Genomic DNA, 19103 nt, shown 5'->3' on the forward strand with positions numbered 1-19103 from the left:
GATGTATGTTTTCAATGAACACAGTATAAATTATGGAAATATTTTTGGTTTTTTCTGGGTTTTTTTTTGGGGGGGGTGAGGAAGATTGGCCCTGAGCCAACATCTGTGACCATCCTCCTCTACTTTGTTTGTGGGACACCACCACAGCATGGCTCGTGAGTGGAGTAGGTCTGCACTCAGAATCGTAACCCATGAACCCAGGCCACTAAAGCAGAAGGGGCAGAACCTCAACCATTTTGCTATGGAGCCCAGCCCAAGAATGGAAATATTTCTGTTTGTTTTGTTAAGAAAGATAAATTTGTCCTAAAGCACTAAAAGGGAAAAAAAGAAGGTATGGGACAAATTCTAAATGTAAAAAGAAAGTTATTGAAGGTTTGTGGATGAGGAGAACTAAAAAGAGTTTTATGCATGGTCAAGTTGGTTAAGATTGAAGTAAATCTAATTAAGTAAATGAGTTTTAATGTCAAAAGTAAGCTTGTACAAACTTAGAATTTGGTTTTCTCTCTTTTAAAAGGATAATTTTCTTGAACTTTTAGTCTGCTCTTTATAAAGAGATTATGAAATCTTTTTTTCTTTGAGTAACCTACCAGAAGGGTAGGGATTTTATGTTTTATCAAAATAAATTTCCTGTATTGCTTTTATCAGGTCTTTAATCACAGATGCTAAGGTTTTTCTTACAGCTATTTAATTTTATGCATTGGCCTGAAAATCTTTAATTGTTACTGTGGTTGAATAGATAACTAAGTACTATTTCATAGAGACCTACGATATTATGTGGGTAAATGTTATTTATTTCTTTTTTTAAATATTATATAACATTCCTAAATTTCTGATCTCTCCTGGTTGTCAGCCGTATTTCTAGTTATTATCTTGAAGTGTTGCATGTCACAGAAATAGCCAAGGTTCTTTGACAATTGCCCTTTGGAGTCTTTTGTCATTTGCAGATAGTTACTGTATTACTCTCACGCTTTTGCAAATATTTTTCATCTTCAGAGAGATTCATGGAAAGGACTCTGACACTTACTCCTGAATACAGATTTCTAATAAACTTTAAGATCATAAAACTGAACTGGGTAAGAAATGACAAAACTCTAACAAAGAAACTGATGACTTCATGTGACTGCTAACAGAAGATTAAAATCAAGAATCGATTACACAGGACTGAATGAACTGATGAGGATGATTATAATTTTTATGAGTTATTTGAGATATTGCTGATTTCTTGATGTTTTATTTTTTCCAGATTTAAGGAAACCTTTTTCTCTTTTCCTTAAACTAGCTATGACTTATGCCAATTTGATAAAATTATACCTTCATAAGCAGAATTGAAACATTTATCTTTTTTTTCCCTAACTGACCCCTCCAGAATTTGGAAACTCTTAGTGAGTGAGTATTGCTTTCATGGCAATATGGTTATCTGCATGAGTTCAATAAGAATCTGTTCTCCTTATAACAGGACACAATTGGAAACATTGGTCATATTACCAAAGCTTTGACTGGAATATCATACTTGAGAGAAACATGCAGACTCAGATATGACAAGACAGCTTTTGAGGAATAACGGTTGAATTTATGGAATAAAACCACCTAGAAATATTGGTCTGGTACTTTGCTTACAGGGTCCCAGCAACATTGCCATATGAGTAACTTCAATGAACAACTTCCTTGTACCTACCAGGTCACCTAATGGAAGGTACAAGGAACCTCAGGATATTTGGAAGTACCTCAAGAAAAGAGAGGAAACGACCCAAATCTATAGGTATTGCAGGCAGAGTCTGATGACAAGACCTTGACTTGGTTTTCCTGGCCTCAACAGGCCTTTGAAGTTCAATCTGAGATTCCTTATAAAAAGTTCCAGCAAAGCAGATTTGAAAGAGCCGACATAATCCATTGCTATTGTTGCTGTACTTATGTGTGAATAATTGGGCCAAATTTATTGAAACTAAACTTATTTTGCCAACCAATGAGTCTTCATCGGCTATCTTTGGTAAAAATGAGGGTTTTTTTAGAGAGAAAAATTATGTTTCAATAGATACTACAGTACACATTTGTGGATATTAGGTTCTAGTTCTGATAATTGTCTTTGAGATTTTGTTTTATATCTGTTAACTGGGCTGGATCCTGAATTCTTCTAGTGTCCTGAAATATCTGGCTACAAATCTCCAAACTAACATTTTAAATTTTTTCCAACATTTTCATTTGGAATCATTGAGAACTGAACCTGCCCTTTTTCCTGATGTCTTGCAAACGGAAGCTGGAGAATGTGATGTAAACTTAAGAGAGATTCATGTCTGTTGCTGTGTAAGCCACTCATAAAGATACCTGGACAACTGATGACATCATCAGAGACACTTCAAATAGCAAAAGATGCTTCAACTCTGACATCTAGACATCCTTTGACTGGCTGCTCCCTGGGCTCAGAAACTGGTCTATAATTTGCTCCAAACATTAACCTTATTTTTGTTGTTAAATACCTGGTTACTTCCTTATACAATATAGGCCTAACTTTAGAGGCACACCTGCCTCACTGTCTTACTAAGAGACTGGTTCAATGAGATGGAACAACCGATACCGCTACTCAGCAGGAAGTAGCTCCGGAAGAGGAGATCACCAGTCCCTATCCCTTTAAGAATAAGGAGAGTAAAATCTCTCAAGGGGAATGAGACAGAATAGGGATGGGACCTGTCCCTCACCCTTCACCACCAGATAGAGCACCTCTCAACGCAGCTATTTTTGGAGTCAAGATAAGCTACCGTCCAACTGCAAAACTACCACCAAGCAGTCAACCCCGACTCCCGCATGCATGCAAAGCCTTGAGATTACCACTAGACACCTTCCTAGGGAGCCAGTAGTGAGCAACTCCACCATGTTACACCTACAGGGCAGGCGCAGGGACTGCAACCCTGATGGGGCATGTGCAGCAGAAACCATCAGGGAGACGGAAGCAGAACAACTCAGGAGGCAGAAAATCATGATACAAGTATGCTCCCCTCACCCCATAAAAGACTCAGGATGGCTCTTTTCCGGGATCCAGACAGAGAACATCTTCTCCTCTGCTGTCTCTCTTGTGCTCGACCATAAGCCCCAGTAAAATCTTGTCTGAGACTTTGGTTCATCCTGTTGTCAATTTCTATTACACAGAGATCCTAAGAACCTAGGATTGGTATCTCAAAGTAAGCATTCAATAAATTGTTGAATATGTGATATACTCAAATAACCTGTGCAAAATTATTATTATTCACATTTTTAAGAAATGAGAAGTAAAGTTCAGAGAGATTTGAAAACTTGCCAAAGTTTTCAAGTGAGTTAACAAGTGGATGAGCTGGGATGATGATACAAGCTCTTTGAATATAGAGCCAAAAAAACAGGAAGAAGGAGCTTCCAGGGCAGTGCTCTGGTAACTAGCTGTCTCAGGGAAGACAGATTTCAGATAATTCCTTCAAGATTTAGAGAGATATTGCTATAAAAATAGCTAGGAGTAGAGCAGTTCTTCACTCATTCATGGTGAAATTGTGATAGAAACTGTGAAATTTCCTGAATCTTTAGTCATTGCCTTGACTTCAAATCAATGTATGTTTTTAGAAAAATTTTAGCCTTGTGACTCTGTAAATCAGTAGATCTTTTTCTTAATGGAAAGCCGTTTCATTGGCTTTAGAGTTCACCAAAGAATAAATACTATAAAAGGAACCCAGGTCACAGTATGGACAGAGAATTCCTTCTTCAGCAATTTTAACACCCATTTAATGGATCTCACTTTCTATGGCAGCCTTCTAGCTGGATACTATTTAAAATTGTGTCTGGGTGTCCAGTGGACATTTCCCTTAAAACCACTTTACAACATGGTGTCTGGGACTATATCATATTTCCATATAGAGCTGTCTTATTTACTTACTGCAAAAAATTAGAAGAAAATTAACCATACTTACCTTGATTAGAGATTTGCTGATGTTATTAGTATTTATCTGAAAAATGTTTCCAACGATTGGGAGAGGAGTGGGGCCAGGTGGCAGCTTCCCTTTGGTGTAGCTTCGATTCCACAGAAAAAGGAGAATCAAACAAGACAGACAAATCGACAGGACTGTGAAGACATCCATTGTGTAAATGCAATGGAAATCTTAGAATCCAAAGGTTTTATAAATACCATGTGCAAGCTGATCACCAAATCTGCACTAAGTCTTTGAACTTTTGAATAAATATTGTTTTATCTTTTGTGCACTTTGGCCTACAGGTGCACTAAACAAAAACAGTCATCTTGATATTGATAAAGGTCTAAGTTTTCAGAGAAAATTCCAACTAAAAAAATAGCTCTCAAGGCCAGCCCGGTGGCGCAAGCGTTTGGGTGCACGCGCTCCACTGCGATGGCCCTGGGTCCGCCAGTTCAGATCCCGGGCACGCACCGATGCACTGCTTGACAGGCCATGCTGTGGTGGTGTCCCATATAAAGTAGAGGAAGATGGGCACAGATGTTAGCCCAGGGCCAGTCTTCCTCAGCAAAAAAAAAAAAAAAAAAACCTCACTTCTGCAGAGTTGGCCACATTTTAATAGTGAGATTGAAAACTATCAGATTTTCAAAAGGCTGGAATTCATGCTCTCGATAAAGGATGAAGGAGAATATCTTTCGTGTCAGAATTCATCATCATATGAGCAGAAGAAGCACTCTCGTAATGTCTTTTCCAAGAAGATCCAGGGAAAGCCAGATTCAGAGACAGAAAGGAGGAGGCAGGGTAAACAGAAGGGTATAGGCAGCTGGTCTTGACTTAGAGAAGAGTAGACATATTCCAACTCTCTTGGCAGAGCCCTTTTATATATCTCACAAGTTCTGACAGCATTTACTCTCAAAGTGGGTGCAGGGTTAACAGAAAGTAGACAGAAGATAACAATCTACCAAGTCAAGGAAAGAAATCAATCAAACACAATAGTGGATAGTCCCTTGGTTGCAGGCACCCATCCCTTGCCTTGCACATCCATTTCCAATGAGGGTCCTAGAACCAGAGCTTACTTGCCTGTTCTTAGTTGGGAGAGGAAAGATGCTCCAGCATTCAATACTATAAATATTTGAAAGTGTTAGAAACACACGGGTATGAACAAAACTCTAAAGATATTTGAAGAAATTCAACAGCATAACAAACATTAAAATTAAAAATCATAAAAATAACCCCTGAAGAAGTTAACTTAGAGAAAACAGAAAAACGTTAAAATAGGTATAATATCATCAAATAAATTTCACCACATAAGAACATGTTATTAGAAAAAAGAAAAAGTTCTTGGAAATTAAGAATATGATTGCAAAAATATTTTCTAGAATAAACACATATGCTTAGTAAAGACATATATTTACCTACAGTTTGATTTACTTAGCTGGAAGATATTGGGAAAACAAGAGATTCCCCAAGAATAGAACACAAAATAATAACAATGAAAACCATAAACAAAGTTAAGTTTTATGCACAATAGTTCTAAAAGTTCTAGTTCTATAAGTTCTAGTGACTTATAATAGGAGTTTCTAGGAGAGAGAACAAATAAATGTAAAAAGAAGCAAAGGATGTTGAAGAAAATTTACCTAAACTGATGAAAACTCCAAAAGATCCACCGAGTTCTAAGTAGGATTAATGTAAAACAAAAAAAAAAACCTTCCACAATCTTGTGAAACCTGAGAACATCAAGAAACACAACAACAAAACCCTGAGAAGTTTTAGATGGGAAAAGGAATTTATAAAGAATGAGACATGGTTTAAAATAAAGCTTCCTGTATACAATGCTTACAAATGATAGACTATAGTGGAGTACAGTCTTCAAACATACAACAGGAAATAATTTTCAAAGTTACTATTCTCTGCAAGGTAAATAGAATTCAAATATAATGTTAAAATACAGACATTTTTGTACCTGTAAACATTGACACATTTTATAATCTTGAAGCCATTTCAGAAATAATTACTTGAAAAGAAGTCCAACAAAATAAAAATATATCCAAGGAAAGGGAGAATGGGTGATACAAAAAGAATACTGTGCAAAAGACCAGTGTAATTTTTTGAGTCTAAATTATGATTCATAATGTGGGAGTAAAGCTTAAAGAAATTATTAAGTTATTGTTATAAAGTAAACAATTTCATTAAGTTATTTTATAAGCAAATTACTGTTTATTTTATAAGAAAAAATTATAAAATTCTAGATGTTTTCAACAAAATATGCAAAATATAGAATAAAGGGATTTGTCAGCATTCTGAGAGCTGTGTGTCTTCCTCTCGTAGTAAGGCAATTGGTACTAATTCTCATCTTTGATTGTATAGATACATACAAACAATTAAAATATAAAATTTGTTAACTAAAAGTTTAAAGTACAGCACCTACCTGAACAGACATTTCTCCAAAGAAGATATACAGATGGCCAACAGACACATGAAAAGATGTTCAAAATCACTAACTATCAGGGAAATGCAAATCAAAACTACAATGAGATATCACCTCACGCCCGTCAGAATGGCTTTAATTAACAAGACAGGAAACAACATGTGTTGGAGAGGATGTGGAGAGAAGGGAACTCTCATACACTGCTGGTGGGAGTGCAAACTGGTGCAGCCACTATGGAAAACAGTATGGAGATTCCTCAAAAAATCAAGGATAGAACTACCATATGATCCAGCTATTCCACTGTTGGGTATTTATCCAAAGAACTTGAAAACACCAATTTGCAAAGGTACATGCACCCATGTGTTCATTGCAGCCTTATTCACAATAGCCAAGACTTGGAAGCAACCTAAGTGCCCATCAAGGGACGAATGGATAAAGAAGCTGTGGTATATATACACAATGGAATACTACTTAGCCATAAGAAACGACGAAATCCAGCCATTTGTGACAACATGGATGGACATTGAGGGTATAATGCAAAGTGAAATAAGTCAGAGGGAGAAGGCCAAATACCATATGATTTCCTTCATTAAGTAGTAGATAATAACAACAATAAACAAACACATAGGGACAGAGATTGGATTGGTGGTTACCAGAGGGGAAGTGGGGAGGGAGGAGGGTGAAAGGGATAATTCGGTACATGTGTGTGGTGATGGGTTGTAATTAGTATTTTGGTGGTGAACATGATGTAGTCCATGCAGAAATAGAAGTACAATGATGTACACCTGAAATTTTTGCAATGTTATAAACCAATGTTACTGTAATAAACAAAAAATTAAAAAAAATAAAATAAAATAAAATAAAAAAATAATAAAGTGCAGCACCTAAAACAAAATAGCTTTCTCTTTAGTAGAGGTAAAGCAAAATGAAATGAATAAATCTTGATCAATCCAGCTAACGGCGGTATAAAAGCATGAGGCCTAGTAAGCACGAGATGAAAATCATCAGGTGAGGGACCATGACTTCTCATTTCCTGCAAAGACTGGATGGGTATTTAAAAGAAGCACCTCCTGAATATACTGCCCAATGACCCATATGAACCAAATAAACATGAAAGCTAAAAGCAAATTCTGTGTATCAAAAGTTAAGCGTAAAATAACAATGATGAAAACTACTACATTAAGTGGTATGGACAATAGTTCTAGAGGGTTCTTCATTCCTACTGAGTACATCAATAACATTTATTTTGGATAAACATTCAAAATTTTTTGAATATTTAAATATCCTAATTTCATAAAATAGCTACATCTACATCCAGCAAGCATATAACCAACACCACAAGATTGAATGAAGAAATATTTTAGAAGCTCTTCTGTACCAGATATTTTCCACCCTGTTAGCTCACTTAATCTTCAAAAACTGCTTTGTAATAGAAATGTTTAGGCTGAGTTACCTTGAAAGACTCAGATATCTCCCTGCCCAGTTGATAAAGGGTAGGACTGGAATTTGAACCTGGGACACCTGACACATCACACATGCCAATTATAATTTCAGAAAAGAAGGAATGAGTGCCCATATGACAGCAGCCTGGAGGGAAACAAGTCCCCATCTTGGCAGCCATGCATATATAGAGCCCAGTACAGGACCTCCAATGTTGCTTAGTCTTCTACGTTGCTGATGATGAACTGTGCTCAGTCCTACAGCAGGAAGAGTCAATCTAGAGGAAGTCAGAAGCAGGTCCTGAGAGACAAGAGCCTCCCTCCATAGCTTCTGTAGCTGCAGAGAAGCAAGGCTAATAAGCAGTCACTAGATATGAGAGCTTAGGGTGGAGAATGGGGAACAAAGTACTTCAAAAATACCTCAGTCTGGAAAGACCACCATGCGCAGATTCCACACACAAGACATAATAGATTTGATCAGCACCAAATGTAATAAAATCAAAAGGCCACATTATAAGACATAAGAGAACCTAATTTAAAAAGTCTTCTGTGAAACCACTATTAGATTTTTTAATCAAGTGCCTTGAATTTTAAACTGCTTTTTTAAAAGAAAATAAATTACTATCCTTAATTCAAAAAGAATAATTGTGTTTATTTGTAGCACTCTGTCAAGTTTATGAAGCACTTTTGTGAATATCTTATTATTTGAATTTTATAATCAACCAATGAAACAGGTATTTTTTGCCTATTTTACACATGAGGAAAACGAAAATCAGAATAAAAAGGATTCACCCAAATTTCCACTTTAAAGAGAGAGTAAACACTCCAACTCTGATTTTCTAACTTGTGAACTCTGCACTGAAAAGTATTTTAATTCAATGACATTAAACAACCTGTGCTGAGAATTATTATGTATCTTGTAGTCTCAGTTTGGCATTAAACAACTAGTGTAAAATTAAAGAGTTACTGAGTCAATAATTTCACCATGGGCTAATAAAAGTGAGAGTTCAGAAAACTTTGTCCCTTTGTAATCTTTAGAACTCCAGGAAGCCAGGATTCAAAGATTCAAAGAAAAGGAGGGACTAGCTGTTCAATCTTATGTCTGATGTATACTGTCTGATGACATTTCTGATCCTGGGAGAACAGCAGATTTTAAAACAATATGTATTTTCTCTCTCTTGCTCTCTCTCTCTCTCTCACTGTCTCTCTCTCTCTCTCTCTCTCTCTCTCTCTCTCTCTCTCTCTCTCTTCCTTTCTTCACAGCAATCTCTTTGCCTGAGAAAATTGTGTGTTAGCTCTGTCTATGTGACTTTTCTGGGGATTCAACACCTGGCCATTTTACTCTTCATGAAAGAAAGAAAACATAAAAATAATTGAGCTGAAACAGATCTTAGAAATCATCTAATGAGATTTCTTACTTCCTTGTTTCAAGAGCACTGTAATAATAGCTCAGAGAGGCAAAGACCTTTGCCCATAGTCACACAGTGTGTTGACATCAGAGCTACTAGTTGAAGGGTCTTTGTTTCCTCAAATGTAAGATTTTTTAAGTAATCTGAATCTAAAAAAACTTTAAACATAATATTCAACGTAGGAAACCCTTGCTTTTGATTTAAACTCTCTCTTATACACAAACATGAGAGAGCTGAAATGTTGTGAGAGTTGGTGATAACCTGTCTTACCCCAGATGGTAGAAACATCAAAGTTTAGGGAGCAGCATTCTTTTACCTGAAACCCTTAATCAGAGCTCAAAAAGAAACTGAGCTATTAATCCAAGACATATTTTCTTGCATTTTGCTCTTGGTGACCATCAAAATCCTTAACAAAGAATATATGGGAATATTTGAGTACGGAATATACTTTCTGGTTACCCTCGCTGGGATTCTAGTTTGTGGGTAGGTAGAAGAGAGGCATAAGTACACGTTAAAAATCATCCTATCCCCCAAGTGGGCATTGTTCGGTGCCAAGAGGGACTTCCCAGCTAGAAAGAGTTCCCTCACCAGGAAAGGAAGAAGTGAGCAGCTAGCTTCTCCAGCTTTTTGGGTCACCACACAAAGATCCAGCTTCTGTTTCTCTCCACGCAGACTGGCAAAGCTGAGATGATAGGGATGGCTGGGATCAAAGAAGAAAAGCAGAGTCTATTAATAGCAACCACACAGCAGGAGTGATTATAATTCACAGTGACCTTCTCAGCAGACAAACTCAGCAGATTTCTCCATTGACAAAACGAACAGCCAGCACAGCTGTCTTGGACACCCTGCAGCTTACACCAGATTTTGCCACACAGGTTTTCATATTTGCTGATGCCAAGTGCTGGAGTCCCTCCCCACTCCCTGCTGCTCCCAAGCCCGAGTCTGAGAATGACAACAGAACCCAGCTCAGGCCTCTGCTGTTGTGTGAGTGCAAGACACCAACCTGAAACCCCCCACAGCTGACACCCACACTAGGTGCACACTTGGACCTAGCCTCTCCAGCTGAGCACCTGCATGTCCCCAGCCCAACCGCCATCACTGGCCTCCATTGCAGTGCACACACTGGGGTCAGAGTGTGCAGCCACATACAGTATGCTGGCAGTCAAGGCCTCCACAGCTGTTTGTGGGTCTCGATCAGGCCCTGTCTTCTGTCACTGGCCTGCATCATCACATAATCCTGTAGCTAGCCCTTTCAGCTGTGCACCCATGTGCCTCCAGCCTAACCCCTATCACAGACCTTCACTGCCTTACACATAGCTGGGGAGAGAGTGTGCAGCCATGGGAAGGCATGTCAACAGCCAGGGCCCCAGCAACTGCCAGTGAGGCCTTAGTTGGCTTAAATGTTGCTGCGTACCTTGGCCCCTACACACTGCATGTGTGTCTGCACTTGGTCTTGCCCACACATAGCATCTGCAGCTGGCTCCTGCAGCTGAGTTTGTGCACATCACTGCCTCTGGCCACCACTGATGCCTGCTTAGCCCTCTAGCCTCTGGTGCAGGCACTGAAGACCTCTGTCATTGCTCACGAGGGTCCACACAGCTGTGAAAGCTGTGGACCCCCACTGCCTGAGCTGAACAGACATCATGGCTCCTCAGACTTAGTGCTGCCATGTGCTCCACTTCACGCCTTTCTCCACTTGACTTGGGGTCACAGCATACTCCAGCATGCCACCACCCTCAGGTGAAAGTCTTCTCCTACCAAAATCAGTCCATATAGACTGGAAGTGGGGACTGATTTTTCAGATGTGCAAACACCAATGCGAGGCTCCAGGGATCATGAAGAATAAGGGGGAAATGAGTCCACTGAAGGACTACAATAAATCTCCAGTAACTGGCCCCAAAGAAATGGAGATCCAAGAATTGCCCAATAAAAGAATTATAAATAATTGTTCTAAAGATGCTCAGAGAGCTACAGGAGAGCACAGATAAAAAACTTTATGATGTGAAGAAACAATAAAAGCATAAAATAAGAAGTGCAACAAAAAGACAGAAAACATGAAAAAGTACCAAAGAGAAATTTGGGGGCTGAAGAAAACATGGAATGAATCGGAGAATTCAATAGAGAGTTTCAATAGCTGCACCTAAAATTATATAATGTATAAACCAATGTTAGCTCAATAAAAATATAGTAAAATATTAAAAAAATGATTTTCTTAAAATACACATATAAGCAGCATAATATTCTTGAATCATTTACATAAATTTGAGAAGTTTTAGATCTTTTGATTTTTACTGATAGCTGAGTTCTTTTCAAAACACACTTACATTACCTCAGATATATTTACACTAAATTGAAAGTGAGCAAATTAATGACAAAAACATATTTTTAATCTGTCTTCAGAAAGGAGAACATGTCAGGTGTTTGTATTCAGTGCTGATGTTTCCTTAATGGATTCATATTGTTTTATAAAATATACAGTTTCAAAAAATATTTTTAAAAATAGAAAACATGAAAAATAACCAAACTAAACTTTTGGAGCTGAAGAATTCAACTGAACTGAAGAATTCAATAGAGAATTTCAATATCAGATTGGAACAAGCAGAGGAAAGAATCAGAAAGCAAGAAGACAGGTCAATTGAAATTATCAGTTCAGAGGAGTAAAAAGAAACGACAATAAAAAAAATGAAGAAAGCTCATGGGATCTGTAGCACACTTTCAAGGGGAATAATGTATGCATTATTGGGGTCTCAGAAGGAGAAGAGAGGGGAAAAAGGGGAAAAGGGTTATTTAAAGAAATAATGACTGACAACTTCTCAAACCTGGGAAGAGATTTGGACATCCAGGTTCATGAAGCTAATAGATCTCCCCAAAATTTCAATCCAAAATGATATTCTCCAAAACACAAATAATGAAACTGCTTAAAATCAAAGAAAAAGAGAGAATTTTGAAAACAGCAAGAGAAAATATATTTCTTTCATAAAAGGAACCCCCATAAGGCTATCAGCAAATTTCTCAAAGAGACCTTGCAGACCAGGAGAGAATGGGATGATATACTCAAATTGCTGAAGAAAGAATCTTCCAACAAAGAATACTTTACCAGCAAAGTTATCCTTCAGCAATGAAAGCGAGATAAAGACTTTCCCAATAAACAAAAACTGAGGGAATTCATCAACGCTAAATCTGCTTTACAAAAACTGCTGAAAAGAGTCCTTCAAGTGGAAACCAAAGGATACTAACAAGAAACATGAGAACACATGAATTTATACAACATACTGGTAAAGGTAAGCATATAATCAGAATCAGAGAACTCTGATACAGTAATACGGTGATTTGTTTACTACTTAACTCCAGTAAGCTTAGATGTAAACCATACTTTAGACCAAACGGTCCTATACCAGACATATACAGAACTTGTCATTCAACATCAGCAGAATACACATTCTTCCTAAGTGCACAAAGAACATTCTCTAGGATAGATTGTATGATAGGTCACGTATCAAGTCTAATAAAAATCATACAAATTATCTTTTCCATGCACAGTGGTATGAACTAGAAATCAATAAGAGGAGGAGCTTAATAAACTCACAAATATATGAAAATGAAATTACAAATGCCTGAACAAAGATGACAGAAGAAAATCAAAAGAGAACTCAAAAAAAAAATACCATAAAATGAAAAAAATTGAAGCACAACATATCAAAACCTGTGGGATGCTGCAAAAGCACTGCTAAGAGACAAATTTATAGTGATAAACACCTACATTTAGGAAATTAAAACATATTGAATAAACAAATACCTTTACATCTCCACAAACTAGAAAAAGAACAAACAAATCCCAAAGTATAAACATTTGAGGAGAAATAAAGTAAGCAGTTACAGAAAAACAATAGAAAAAATCAATAAAACAGCTTTGGTTTTTTTAAAAGATCAACAAAATTAACAAACTCTTAGAGTGATTAACTAAGAAAAAAAAGAGAAGACTCAAAGAAATAATATGAGAAAAGAAAGAGGAGACATTATAACTGAGGTCACAGAAATAGATAGGATTATAAGAGACTACTATTAAACATTACATGCCCACAAATTTGATAACCCATAAGAAATGAATAAATTCCTAGGAATATACTGCCTACCAAGAATGAATTATGAAGAAATAAGAAATCTAAGCAGATTAATAACAAATAAAAAGATTGAATCAGTAATTAAAAACTTCCCAACAAACAAAAGCCCAGGATCAGATGGCTTACTGGTCAATTCTACCAAATACTTAAAAAGAGTTAACACCAATCCTTCTCAAACTTTTCCAAAACCAATCCTTCCCCAACTTTTCCAAAAAAAAGAATATGAGGGAAAATTTCCAAATTTATTTTATGAAGTCAGCATTACCTTGATACCAGAGCTAGAAAAGAAAAGAAAATTACAGGCTAATGTTGTTAATGAACGTAGATGCAAAAGCCCTCAACAAATTACTAGCCGACTGAATTCAGCATCATATTAAAAGATCTATACCATGATCAAGTGGGATTTAACTCAGGGATGTGAAGATGGTTCAATATGCACAAATCAATTAATGTGACACACTACATTAACAGACTGAAGGACAAAAACCACATGATCTTCTCAATACATGCAGAAAAAGCATCTGACAAAAATCAACACCACTTCATGGTAAAAACTCTAAACAAACTAGGTATAGAAAGAATTTACCTCACAATAAAGATCAAATGTGAAAATTCCACAGCAAAATTAGACTCAATGGGGAAAAACTGAAAGCTTTTCTTCTAAGATCAGAAGCAAGGCAAGGATGTCCACTGTCACCATTTCTATTCAACATAATTCTAGAAGTCCTAGCCAGAGCAATTAGAAAAGAAAAAGAAATAAAAGATATCCAAATCAGAAAGGAAGAAGCAAAATTATTTCTGCTTACAAATGTCATGAATTTATATGTAGAAAACACTAATACTCTAAACAAACCAACAAACAAAAAACTGTTAGAACTAAAACAAATTCAGCAAAGCAGCAGGATAAAAATTCAACACGCAAAAATCAGTTGTATTTCAACATACTAACAATGAACTATTCAAAAAGGAAATTAAGAAAACAATCGCATTTACAGTAGCATCAAAATAAATAAAATACTTGGGAATAAACTTAACGAAGGAAATGAAAGACTTGTATACTGAAAACTAAAAAACCGTGATGAAACAAATTAAAGGAGACACAAGTAAATGAAAAGACATACCATGCTCAAGTATTGTACGACTTATTATTAAAACGACCATGCTCTCCAGAGAAACCTACAGATTCAATGCAATCTCTATCAAAAAGTCAACGGCATTTTTTGCAGAAATACAAAAAAGCATCCTAAAATTCATATGGAACCACAAAAGACTGGATAGTCAAAATGATCCTGAGAAAGAACAAATATGGAGGCATCACACTTCCTGATTTCAAAATATATTACCAAGCTACAACAATCAAAATAGTATGGTACTGCCATAAAACAGAAATATATACCAATGGAACAGAATAAAGAGCCCAAAAATAAACCCATGAATAAACAGTCAAGTTATCTTGAACAAAAGTGCCAAGAATACACAATGGGGAAACGATAGTCTCTACAATGAATGGTGTTGAGAAGACAGGATCGCTACATACAAAAGAATGAAATTGGACCCTTATCATAGACTATATACAAAAATTAACTCGTAAAGGATTACAAAATTAACCATAAGACCTGAAACCATGAAAATCCTAGAAGAAAACATAAGGGAAATCTTCATGACATTAGTCTTGACAATGATTTCTGGAATATGGCACCAAAACCACAGGCAAGAAATAAAAATTAGACGAGTGGAACTACATCAAACTAAAAAACTTATATACAGCAAAGGAAACAATCAACAGAGTGAAAATGCAACCCACAGAGTGGGAGGAAATATTTGCAAACCATATATTTGATAAGAGGTTAATATCCAAAATGTATAAGAAACTCCTACAACTAAAGAGCCAAGAAAAACAACAAAAAAACCCACAGATAACTTTATTACAAAATAAGCTAAGGACTTGAACATTTTCCCAAAGAACACGTACAAATAGCCAGTGGGTGTATGAAAAGATATTCAATGTCACTAATTACCATGCATATGCAAATCAAAACCACAATGAGATATCCCCTCAACTTGTTAGGATGGCTGTTATCAAAATGTCAAAAGATAAAAAATATTGTCCAGGATGTGGACAAAAGGGAACACTTGTACACTGTTGGTATAAATATAAATTGGTAAGCCACTACTTAAAACAGTATGGAGGTTCCTCAAAAAAGTAAAACTAGAACTACCACATGATCTAGCAAGAATTGAAATCAGGATTCAAAGAGATATCTGCACTCCCATGTTTATTGCAGCATTCTTTACAATAGCTAAGATAGGGAAACAACCTAAATCTGCACCGACAGATGAAGGGAAAAAGAAAATGTGATGTGTGTGTGTGTGTGTATATATATATATATATATATATACACAATGGAATATTATTTGGCCTTAAAGAAGAAGGAAATCCTGCCATGGGGACAACATGGAAAAACCTGGAGGAAACTATGCTAAGTGAAATAAGCCAGTCACAGAAGGACAAATACTGTGTGACTTAATTTAAATGAAGTATCTAAAATAGTCCAACTCATAGAAACAGGGTAGAATGGTCTTTGCCAGGGGCTTGGGGGAGGAGAAAATAGGGAGTTGCTGTTCAATGAGTGATGAGTTTCAGTCATGCAAGATGAAAAATTCTAGAGATCTGCTGTACAACTTTGCATCTATAGTTAACAATACCGTATTTTGCACTAAAAATTTAAGAGGATAGATCTCAAGCGTTCTTACTACAATATAAATAAAAAAATAAAGGTTAGCTACAATCAAATCACCATTCACAGAAACAATAACTATAGTTATTATGAATAACTACATTTTGTTATATGTTTATGTGTGTGTATATATATATAAAATCTTTGTTTTCTTCCATTTCTTAACCTATCATATAACATACGTTAATAATAGTTAACTTTACAACACAATATTTAAGTTACAGGATATTCCAACAACGTTTTTCACAGAAATAGAACACAGAATCCTAAAATTTATATGGAACAACAAAAGACCCCAAATAGCTAAAGGAATCCTGAGAAAAAAGAACAAAGCTGGAGGTATCACACACCCTGATTTCAAAATATACTACAAAGCTATAGTAACCAAAACAGCATGGTACTGGCACAAAAACAGACACACAGATCAATGGAATAGAATCAAAAGCCAAGAAATAAACCCACACATCTATGGACAGCTAATCTTTGACAAAGGAGCCAAGAACATACAATGGAGAAAAGAAAGTCTCTTCAACAAATGGTGTTGGGAAAACTGGATAGCCATATGCAACAAAATGAAAGTAGACCCTTACCTTACACCATACACAAAAATTAACTCAAAATGGATTAGAGACTTGAAGGTAAGACCTGAAACTATGAAACTTCTAGAAGAAAACATAGGCAGTATGCTCTTCGACATCGTTCTTAGCAACATCTTTTCAAGCACCATGTCTGACCGGGCAAGAGAAACAATAGAGAAAATAAACAAATGGCACTACATCAAACTAAAAAGCTTCTGCACAGCAAAGGAAACCATCAACAAAACGAAAAGACAACCTAACAATTGGGAGAAGATATTTGCAAACCATATATCTGATAAGGGCTTAATCTCCAAAATATATAAAGAACTCACGCATCTCAACAACAAAAACTACCAACCCAATTAAAAAATGGGCAAAAGACCTGAACAGATGTTTCTCCAAAGAAGATATACAGATGGCCAACAGACACATGAAAAGATGTTCAAAATCATTAACTATCAGGGAAATGCAAATCAAAACTACAATGAGATATCACCTCACGCCCGTCAGAATGGCTATAATTAACAAGACAGGAAACAACATGTGTTGGAGAGGATGTGGAGAGAAGGGAACTCTCATCCACTGCTGGTGGGAGTGCAAACTGGTGCAGCCACTATGGAAAACAGTATGGAGATTCCTCAAAAAATCAAGGTGAGGATAGAAGTACCATATGATCCAGCTGTTCCACTGCTGGGTATTTATCCAAAGAACTTGAAAACACCAATGCGTCAAGATACATGCACCCCTGTGTTCATTGCAGCATTATTCACAATAGCCAGGACTTGGAAGCAACCTAAGTGCCCATCAAGGGACGAATGGATAAAGAAGATGTGGTATATATACACAATGGAATACTACTCAGCCATAAGAAACGATGAAATCCAGCCATTTGTGACAACATGGATGGACATTGAGGGTATTATGCAAAGTGAAATAAGTCACAGGGAGAAGATCAAATACTGTAAGATTTCCTTCATTAAGTAGTAGATAATAACAATAAACAAACATATAGAGACAGAGATTGGATTGGTGGTTACCAGAGGGGAAGGGGGGAGGGAGGAGGGCGAAAGGGATAATTCGGCACATGTGTGTGGTGATGGGTTGTAATTAGTATTTGGGTGGTAAACATGACGTAATCCATTCAGAAATAGAAGTATAATGATGTACACCTGAAATTGATACAATGTTATAAACCAATGTTACTGCAATTAACAAAAAATTTAAAAAAAAAATTTACAGGATATCAAGAAGAAGAGTAAACATCATCTAAGAACTTTGCATCTTCTCCTGGTGAGGGGTTAGTTCTTTCCCTTTTGTATGCAGGATAGTTGCATCATGTTAGGCAGATATATGATTGTTATTTCTTTATCTGGAGATGAAGTATGGTTTAAGGAGATCTGTATTGGTGTCAGGTTTACAAGGATGGACTGTGATGGATAGTATTATGTGTAGACTTGGCTAGGCTGTAGTACTCAGTTATTTAATCAAATACTAATCTGGGTGTTGCTGTGAAGGTATTTTGAAGATGTGGTTAACATCTATAATCAGTTGACTTTAGATTGACACTTTGATTCTTTCTAGACACATAAGACCCAAATGAAGTAAGTACTGTAACAATTCATTACCATTAACAGATGAAAACATGGAGTTCCAGAGACTAACTGACATGCACAATATCACATGGGTAGTAAGCCCCAGAGCTGGATTTGAAGCAACAGTCTGATCTCTTCACCACCACACTATGCTGCCTCTAAATAAGGTAGGCCTATGTGAACTGATGTGGAACAGTCTCCAAGATATCCTGGTGACTCACAAATCAGGGTGCAGATCAGAAGGCATAACTTGCTGACATTTATGATCAAAGATATCCAATTTAGTTTAATAATTATTTTCCCTAAATTTTAGGCAGGCATGCCTCCGCTGTTTGTTGGCATCCAGTATTGCTCTTATACACTCTGAAAGGATTCTGTCTCTAAACTCTGCATAGATGATTGGATGTCTCTCTCTTTGGGAGCTTTTAAGATTTCTTTAATCTCAGTAATCAAAAGTTTCATGATCCTTGTACATTGAGATAATTTCTTTTTCCTTCACTGTGCTATGAGGTTGGTGGACCCTTTCTACCTAAATGTCAGTATACGGAAGTCTTTTCTCTGGGGATGTTTCTTTGCTGTACAAAGGAATCCTAAAATCTTCTATTACCTGAGTGCTGGGCTACTGAGAGCAGAATGGAGGAAGGGACTAGGTTCCCAGAATTCAATATGTAGGCCATCACCCAGTGCCTATATTTTCATCCTTGAACCTCGTTCTGCCCTCACTATGCCAACTGTCCCAGGTCCAGGGTGTCTGAGTTTTAGTAACTCTAGAAGAATGGTTCTTAACCAGGGGTGATTTTGGCCTACCTCCACCCAATAGAACATTTTGAAATGTCTTGAGATATTTTTATTGTCATAACCTGGGGGTGCTACTG

General features: G+C 36.6%; 1 protein-coding gene across 2 annotated transcripts in view; it reads right to left on the reverse strand.

Moving 5' to 3' along the window:
* The window catches only part of LOC101405669 (cytochrome P450 2C21-like), a 42514-nt gene extending 38405 nt beyond the window's left edge, over positions 1-4109 (reverse strand). Inside the window, exon 1 of one of the 2 annotated variants that reach the window (XM_087432311.1) lies at positions 3927-4109. In XM_087432311.1, the coding sequence (XP_087288437.1) occupies positions 3927-4094 (168 nt within the window). In that variant the 5' untranslated portion in view covers positions 4095-4109. Of the gene's footprint in view, positions 1-3917 lie in introns of both variants that reach the window. The other variant, XM_087432309.1, reaches the window with a different exon arrangement.
* Between the last annotated feature and the right edge of the window lie 14994 nt (positions 4110-19103).

This window comes from Ceratotherium simum, chromosome 6, assembly GCF_057802395.1.
Source record: "Ceratotherium simum simum isolate JZ-2026a chromosome 6, ASM5780239v1, whole genome shotgun sequence".
In the NCBI taxonomy this organism is placed as follows: Eukaryota; Metazoa; Chordata; class Mammalia; order Perissodactyla; family Rhinocerotidae; genus Ceratotherium; species Ceratotherium simum.